The sequence below is a fragment of the Blennius ocellaris genome (assembly GCF_963422515.1).
Source record: "Blennius ocellaris genome assembly, chromosome: 14".
In the NCBI taxonomy this organism is placed as follows: domain Eukaryota; kingdom Metazoa; phylum Chordata; class Actinopteri; order Blenniiformes; family Blenniidae; genus Blennius; species Blennius ocellaris.
In genome coordinates, this window is record NC_137663.1 from 28,018,830 (window position 1) to 28,028,113 (window position 9,284).

At 47.5% G+C, this 9,284-nt stretch overlaps 1 protein-coding gene across 1 annotated transcript; it reads right to left on the reverse strand.

The window, feature by feature from the left end:
* Positions 1 to 452: 452 nt before the first annotated feature.
* On the reverse strand, positions 453 to 3,359 carry scimp (SLP adaptor and CSK interacting membrane protein). Its single transcript, XM_080508718.1, has 4 exons — positions 3,230 to 3,359; positions 2,982 to 3,030; positions 2,792 to 2,862; positions 453 to 996 (listed from the first exon to the last, which is right to left on the reverse strand). The coding sequence occupies exons 2-4, from the start codon at positions 3,020 to 3,022 to the stop codon at positions 674 to 676; spliced, it is 435 nt and encodes a 144-aa protein (XP_080364844.1). The 5' UTR covers positions 3,023 to 3,030; positions 3,230 to 3,359; the 3' UTR covers positions 453 to 673.
* Positions 3,360 to 9,284: the final 5,925 nt, after the last annotated feature.

A 9,284-nucleotide genomic window follows, 5' to 3' on the forward strand; every position in this document is an offset into this window, starting at 1 on the left:
ATCCATTCATGATCCATTATCCATCCATCCATCATCCATCCATTGTCCATCCATCCATTCACCATCCATTATCCATCCATCCATCATCCATCCATTATCCATCCATCCATTCATCATCCATTATCCATCCATCCATTCATCATCCATCATCCATCCATTCATCATCCATTATCCATCCATCATCATCCATCATCCATCCATCCATCATCCCTCCATCATCCATCCCTCCATCATCCATCCGTCCATCATCCATCCATCATCCATCCATCCATCCATCATCCCTCCATCATCCGTCCATCATCCATCCATCATCCCTCCATCATCCATCATCCCTCCATCCATCATCCATCCGTCCATCATCCATCCATCCATCATCATCCATCATCCATCATCCCTCCATCATCCCTCAATCATCCCTCCATCCATCATCCATCCATCCATCAATCCATCATCCATCCATCATCCATCCATCATCCATCATCCCTCCATCATCCCTCATCATCCATCCATCATTCATCATAGATGATGTCATCTATCTGTCCGTCCCTCCTTCTATTCATCCCTCCATCCTCAATCGTATCTCAGTCTCTTCTCTCGTTAACAATGGAAGCGGTGATTAGAATCTGCAGGATTCAGGAAGTGAAACGAGTCTCTGTCTCGTTTCCCCGTCTTCTTAAGCCACGTCGTCGTAGTCCTCGTCCCCGTCCTCGTCCTCGTCCCCTCCGATGTCGTCATAGTCCTCTGAAGACTGGTCCGCTGCCTCCGCCTCCTCCTCCTCCACCTTCACGTAGTCGTTCTTCCCGTCCAGCTCCTCCGCCAGGTTCTCGTAGCTCCGGACCGCCGTGGCGCCGGACGGCAAACATTGATGTGGACGCTGGTAGAGCGGCGCAGGAGGGTGGAGGTCCACTTCGTCCTCCACCTTCACGTAGTCGGGCTGGAGGTCGGAGCTCTGCTCGTATTCGGGGACGTCGGCGAGGTTCTCGTAGCTCTGAGCCTCTGAAACCAGACAATTCACTTCGTTTACATCCAGGAGGTGACGATTTCCACATTCTGGTCGTATTGGGGATTTGAGAGAATTCCTGTTTTCAGACGTCTTGAGGATTCACTGATTCTACTTCCTGAAAGCAGCGGTACCATGCTAACGTTTAGCTACTTCCTGAAAGCAGCGGTACCAGTGCTAACGTTTAGCTACTTCCTGAAAGCAGCGGTACCATGCTAATGTTTATCTACTTCCTGAAAGCAACGGTACCAGTGCTAACGATCTCCTTCCTGAAAGCAGCGGTACCAGTGCTAACGATCTACTTCCTGAAAGCAGCGGTACCATGCTAACGTTTATCTACTTCCTGAAAGCAGCGGTACCAGTGCTAACGTTTAGCTACTTCCTGAAAGCAGCGGTACCAGTGCTAACGATCTACTTCCTGAAAGCAGCGGTACCAGTGCTAACGATCTACTTCCTGAAAGCAGCGGTACCAGTGCTAACGATCTACTTCCTGAAAGCAGCGGTACCATGCTAACGTTTATCTACTTCCTGAAAGCAGCGGTACCAGTGCTAACGTTTAGCTACTTCCTGAAAGCAGCGGTACCAGTGCTAACGATCTACTTCCTGAAAGCAGCGGTACCAGTGCTAACGATCTACTTCCTGAAAGCAGCGGTACCATGCTAACGTTTATCTACTTCCTGAAAGCAGCGGTACCAGTGCTAACGTTTAGCTACTTCCTGAAAGCAGCGGTACCATGCTAATGTTTATCTACTTCCTGAAAGCAACGGTACCAGTGCTAACGATCTACTTCCTGAAAGCAGCGGTACCATGCTAATGTTTATCTACTTCCTGAAAGCAACGGTACCAGTGCTAACGATCTACTTCCTGAAAGCAGCGGTACCAGTGCTAACGATCTACTTCCTGAAAGCAGCGGTACCAGTGCTAACGTTTATCTACTTCCTGAAAGCAGCGGTACCATGCTAACGTTTATCTACTTCCTGAAAGCAGCGGTACCAGTGCTAACATTTATCTACTTCCTGAAAGCAGCGGTACCAGTGCTAACGTTTAGCTACTTCCTGAAAGCAGCGGTACCATGCTAATGTTTATCTACTTCCTGAAAGCAACGGTACCAGTGCTAACGATCTACTTCCTGAAAGCAGCGGTACCAGTGCTAACGTTTATCTACTTCCTGAAAGCAGCGGTACCATGCTAACGTTTATCTACTTCCTGAAAGCAGCAGTACCAGTGCTCACGTTTATCTACTTCCTGAAAGCAGCGGTACCATGCTAACGTTTAGCTACTTCCTGAAAGCAGCAGTACCAGTGCTCACGTTTATCTACTTCCTGAAAGCAGCGGTACCATGGTAACGTTTAGCTACTTCCTGAAAGCAGCGGTACCAGTGCTAACGTTTAGCTACTTCCTGAAAGCAGCGGTACCAGTGCTAACATTTAGCTACTTCCTGAAAGCAGCGGTACCATGGTAACGTTTAGCTACTTCCTGAAAGCAGCGGTACCATGCTAACATTTATCTACTTCCTGAAAGCAGCGGTACCATGCTAACGTTTATCTACTTCCTGAAAGCAGCGGTACCAGTGCTAACGTTTAGCTACTTCCTGAAAGCAGCGGTACCATGCTAATGTCACCACCACACGTTCACCACCACACGTTCACCACCACACGTTCACCACCACACGTTCACCACCACACGTTCACCACCACACGTTCACCACCACACGTTCACCACCACACGTTCACCACCACACGTTCACCACCACATTGGCGCTCAAGCCTTCAGAAGTGTGTGGAATCGTACCGGTTGTGAGAAACTGTGTTCGAGGAGGAAGAGGAGGCGTGTCTGGGCTTCGCTCTTCATACTTGTTACTCCTCAAAGTCACAAAGAGAAGAAAGAGTCAGATCAAAGCGTTTCTTTACTTCCAGGAGAGTCACTCCTCCTCCTCCACCCAAATCCTCCATTAGTCATTAGTTATGTGTGGATCATTTACTGGACATTGAAGTCCGACCTCTTCTTCAGTTGTGTGATCATCCTTTTGCCTGTGGAGACAAACAAACAAACAAACAAACAAGCAAACAACTGTTTAGTTCACTGTGAAGATTCTTCAATTCTATTCTCACACACACACACACACACACACACACACACACTTAATATCTATGTCGTTAGCAAGTTTAGCTTTCCCTCGTTTCCATGGCGACGGGACGTTTGACCAAACCCGTCGTCGTGTGAACGGACCTCAAAACACTCCGGAGGTGGTTTCATTGTCATCCGTTGCCGTGGAAACCGGCCCGTCGGCGGATCAGACACGTCTTTTTCCGAGTCACTCTGAACTTGTAAATGTAACATTTGTCATCGTCCGTCGCTGACTGACGCTCCGGCGGTCTATAAATAGACTGACGCTCCGGCGGTCTATAAATAGACTGACGCTCCGACGGTCTATAAATAGACTTCAGGCCGTCACCCTGTTCCAACAACCTCCATGTGGTTCCTGTTCTGTCAGCTTGTGAAAATGGAGGAACGCCAGCAGGGTTCAGGTGAGCGCCTCCATCAGGTAGGACGGAGCAGGTTCAGGTGAGCGCCTCCGTCAGGTACGACGGAGCAGGTTCAGGTGAGCGCCTCCGTCAGGTACGACGGAGCAGGGTCAGGTGAACGCCTCCGCCTCCGTCAGGTACGACGGAGCAGGTTCAGGTGAACGCCTCCGCCTCCGTCAGGTACGACGGAGCAGGTTCAGGTGAGCGCCTCCGTCAGGTACGACGGAGCAGGTTCAGGTGAGCGCCTCCGTCAGGTACGACGGAGCAGGTTCAGGTGAGCGCCTCCGTCAGGTACGACGGAGCAGGTTCAGGTGAGCGCCTCCGTCAGGTACGACGGAGCAGGTTCAGGTGAGCGCCTCCGTCAGGTACGACGGAGCAGGTTCAGGTGAGCGCCTCCATCAGGTACGATGGAGCAGGTTCAGGTGAGCGCCTCCGTCAGGTACGACGGAGCAGGAACACCGTCGTCCAGTCAGGAAGGAGACGAAGTCACTTTGACCAGAAAACCTCCTGAACGGTTAAAGACCGTCTGACATGAAGGTGTGGAACCTGCTGGAACAGCAGGAGGTCAGGTGACCTGCAAGGTGCTTTCCTTCAGGTCCTCTGATATCAGCCTCCGCTGACGCCGGCGCCAGTCATTGTCAGTTTTTCTTCCTGTTTTCTCCTAATTTGTGGTAAATGTGGAATCGGTTACTCCGTGAAGTGAAAGAGAGAAACAGGTAGTTGTCTGGATCGTGATTCCATGAGCTTCATTCAGATTCTCGTTACTGGAGATTAAAGAAGTGGCGCCGCTCAAACCAATGGACGTACTCGTAGAACTGATATTAAAACTCAGTATATTTATAAATCTGTGAATATTTAACACATCATGCAATTTGACGTTTATGTTTCCAGACCAACATGTTATTGTGATTCTGTATTTTAATATAAACAACCAGATCAACACTTATTTATTAAAGTCCCAGTGAAATGAAGGTTCCACCTCCAGAACCCTCTGGTGTCTCTTCTAGAACGTTTTCCTGCTAACTAGCTGAAGGTCAAATGTTAAAACACGACAATCTGAGAGAAACTAGCCGATAAACGTTGGTATTTCCTCTGCTGGGCGGAGCTTCTGACAATAACAGAGTGACATCACGAGTTGTGCACACGCCCAAGTTGTGTTTACATTATGGAGGATCAGAGTTTTGACCACCAAGAGGCTGAATTGAACCAGATTTCATCATCATGGTCATTTCAAACCCAGTGATTGATGAAGAAGACACAGAAGGTGGTTCTGCCATCGGTGACCCCGTCTGGAACATGTTTGAGGAAGCAGAAGACGCTTCGTCCTCCATTCGTCCTCGTCTCCTCGCCTCAGCAGCCGCCACTTTTCACCTTTGAGGCTTTGAGGCTCCTGACTTTTGGCAGAACGACCGGCTTCCTGGATCCAACACGTCCAAGAGCTAGAAGACTGAATCACTGAAGACGAGTCCAGGTGTTACTGGATCGTCTACTAGCCACCCCAGCTAGCGGCTCCCGCTAGCTGACAGCCGCCCCAGCTAGTGGCTCCCGCTAGCCGCCTGAGCTAGCGGCTCCTGCTAGCTGCTAGCCGCCCCAGCTAGCGGCTCCCGCTAGCTGCTAGCCACCCGAGCTAGCGGCTCCCATCACCCTCCTCCTTTCCTCCTCTCTGGTCTCTTCCAGGTTCAATCTTTCATCAAGGCTCATAAAACGTCGACTAGAACTTCAAAACACTGTAAAAACATGAATATTTAAGAGGAAACAAGCCGATATAAACACAACAGATGGAGATCTGCACAACTCATGATGTCACACATAGGCTCCGCCCACAATGGCGCACAAAGGAGAAGAATTCCCCGACTTCCTCGGCTGGAGATTCAAAATTCAAATAACTTTGTAAAAAATGATAGTTGGGGTTCTACTTGTAGGGTTCCTCCCACTCTGCCCCTCCACTGTTGTCGCATAACAAAGTTGTGTGTTACATTTCACTAGGACTTTAAAACTCAGTATATTTATAAATCCGTGAATATTTAACACATCATGCAATTTTACGTTCCTGTTTCCAGACCAACACGTTATTGTGACTCTGTATTTTCATATAAACGACCAGATCAACAACCGTTCCTGTGTGATTCCACTAAATATATAAATAAACGTTTAACAGAAGGTAGCCTGATGCCCCCCCCCCCCCCCCCCCTCAGAGTCCAGGTCCTACCTGCCCTGGAGAGGCAGCAGTTGATGAGGATGAAGACGAGGATGACGAGCAGGGACAGCAGCAGGGCGCCCCCCACCACCCAGAGCCACATGTGTCTCCGCAGGACGTCCATGACGACCAGCTCCACGACGACAAGACGAACATCTGCCGTTCGGCACGGCCGCCTCGGAAACCAGAGCGTTTCCACTTCCTCTTCTCTCGGAGACTTCGGTTATTTTTAATTCAGTCTCAAGGTGAACAAACTGAATGTCTCTGCTTCCGCAGCTGAAAGACAGGACGCGTCCAGTGACGTCCTCGTATTCCGGGTTCTTTATCTCCTCCAGCAGAGGCCCACGTTCTCTCCAGCTGCTTTATCTTCAGGACCAACATCCTCTCCAACAGCTTCCTTCATTCAAAACTGCTGATTCAGCATTAAACAATTGTTCTTCTAACTGACGAATCCCAGAATAAACCTTCGTTCACCTTTATACACTTTTATTCAACAAACCAACACACTCTCGTCTATTAATTCTACTTCTATGGTGATCTAGAGGATCGTTTCAGGACCGAGTCGCTGCAGAACAGGAGAACGAGGTTCTGACCTCCGACAAACAAGATGTTCTAAGAACTTTGCAGCAGCTGGAGAACAAAACTCATCGTGTATCGTCTTCTTGTGTGGCGGCGGCTCCCTGCTGGGAGGAGGCAAGGCAAGCCTGCCCACAAGGTTCCACCCTGTTCTACACTGTTCTGTCCTGTTCCACACTGTTCTGTCCTGTTCCACACTGTTCTACCCTGTTCTACACTGTTCTGTCCTGTTCCACCCTGTTCTGTCCTGTTCCACCCTGTTCTGTCCTGTTCTACCCTGTTCTACCCTGTTCTACCCTGTTCTGTCCTGTTCTACACTGTTCTGTCCTGTTCTACACTGTTCTGTCCTGTTCCACACTGTTCTGTCCTGTTCCACACTGTTCTACCCTGTTCTACACTGTTCTGTCCTGTTCTACACTGTTCTGTCCTGTTCCACACTGTTCTGTCCTGTTCCACACTGTTCTGTCCTGTTCTACCCTGTTCTGTCCTGTTCTACCCTGTTCTGTCCTGTTCTACCCTGTTCTGTCCTGTTCTGTCCTGTTCCACCCTGTTCTGTCCTGTTCCACCCTGTTCTACCCTGTTCCACCCTGTTCTGTCCTGTTCCACCCTGTTCTATGCTGTTCTACCCTGTTCTGTCCTGTTCCACCCTGTTCTGTCCTGTTCTACCCTGTTCCACCGTGTTCTACACTGTTCAACATTGTACCACCCTGTTCTACCCTGTTCTACCCTGTTCCACCCTGTTCTACCCTGTTCCACCCTGTTCTGTCCTGTTCCACCCTGTTCTGTCCTGTTCTACCCTGTTCTACCCTGTTCTGTCCTGTTCTGTCCTGTTCCACCCTGTTCTATGCTGTTCTACCCTGTTCTGTCCTGTTCTACCCTGTTCTGTCCCGTTCTACGTTGTTCCACTCTGTTCCACCCTGTTCTGTCCTGTTCTACCCTGTTCTACCCTGTTCTACGTTGTTCCACTCTGTTCCACCCTGTTCTACGTTGTTCCACTCTGTTCTACCCTGTTCCACCCTGTTCTGTCCTGTTCCACCCTGTTCTATGCTGTTCTACCCTGTTCTGTCCTGTTCTACCCTGTTCCACACTGTTCTGTCCTGTTCCACACTGTTCTACCCTGTTCTACACTGTTCTGTCCTGTTCTACACTGTTCTGTCCTGTTCCACACTGTTCTACCCTGTTCTACACTGTTCTGTCCTGTTCCACACTGTTCTGTCCTGTTCTACCCTGTTCCACCCTGTTCTGTCCTGTTCCACCCTGTTCTGTCCTGTTCCACCCTGTTCTGTCCTGTTCTACCCTGTTCTGTCCTGTTCTACCCTGTTCTGTCCTGTTCTACCCTGTTCTGTCCTGTTCTGTCCTGTTCCACCCTGTTCTGTCCTGTTCCACCCTGTTCTATGCTGTTCTACCCTGTTCTGTCCTGTTCCACCCTGTTCTGTCCTGTTCTACCCTGTTCCACCGTGTTCTACACTGTTCAACATTGTACCACCCTGTTCTACCCTGTTCTACCCTGTTCCACCCTGTTCTGTCCTGTTCTACCCTGTTCTACCCTGTTCTGTCCTGTTCTGTCCTGTTCCACCCTGTTCTATGCTGTTCTACCCTGTTCTGTCCTGTTCTACCCTGTTCTGTCCCGTTCTACAATGTTCCACTCTGTTCCACCCTGTTCTGTCCTGTTCTACCCTGTTCTACCCTGTTCTACGTTGTTCCACTCTGTTCCACCCTGTTCTACGTTGTTCCACTCTGTTCCACCCTGTTCTACGTTGTTCCACTCTGTTCCACCCTGTTCTACGTTGTTCCACTCTGTTCCACCCTGTTCTACGTTGTTCCACTCTGTTCCACCCTGTTCTACGTTGTTCCACGCTGCTTCACGTTGTTCCTCCTCAGCTGCAGGACAGTTAAAAGCTAAAATCCCAAACTGTTGATTTTTAATGACATCAGTGTTCAAGTTTTTTTTAATTTATTCTTCATTTAGTCTTTTTTTAAAGAATCGTTTTAGCAATTTGTTTATTTTTGCCGTTTTAAAGGATTTGAGTGTTTTAACAGTTTTGACTGGTTTCAGCCACTGAGAGATTTTAACTTTCAAACGTTTTAATCATTTGAGCCACTATCTACTGACTACTTTTAGCTCTACAAGTTGTTTTCCCACATTATTCACTTTTAGACGTTACATTTTACAAGTTTAAGTTATTTTAGCAGTTTCTGATGTTTGAGTCATTTCTTTACACAACTTTACATATTTTAGCCAATCTTGCATTTTATTCTTTTCCCCCACATCTTGTTAAAACCATATTAGCAGTTCAAGCTGTATTTATTCAGGGTTTTCTTTCTGGGAGGTTCATCTGGACTCATATTCAAGTGCAGAGAAAACTCAGGACACATTTTAGAAAGAAATTCTGATAAAAAAAAAGGTTATTGTGAAACTAGACATTCCATTAAAACACATGTAATAATAATAATAATAATGCAGTTCAAAGTGCCCAACAATTCAAACAGGAGATATATTTATTAAGATGTAATTCAATCCTAAAAACACGGAAGAATCAGATAACAACACATTATGGAGCACAAAATCATAACATTTTGAAATACATCACAAGTAATCGAGTCAAATGAGAAATGAAAATGAGTTTCATATCAATACTTCATCAGAACTGAACATAAACTTCCTGTTTCTTCCATCTCAGAACTTCCCCTGCTGATTTTTCTTTTTTATTCAGTTCCAAGAATGTGCAACTACCCCATTCTTTTTCCTTTTCTCAAGATTGCTGCTGAAAATAGAAAAAGAAAGAATAAAATACTGAAGAAGAAGACGATTGTTTCTAGAACTCTCTGTTTATAATCAAAAGAAAACAGTACTCAAGTAAAAACATTTATATTTTGGAAGAACGTCCCAAAAATAGACAAGGTAGCACAATGCAGCGCTATCATACAGGAAGTCAACATGTCGCCTTCAGAATAAGAGCATAATCTGTGGAAATTGCTGGATCTC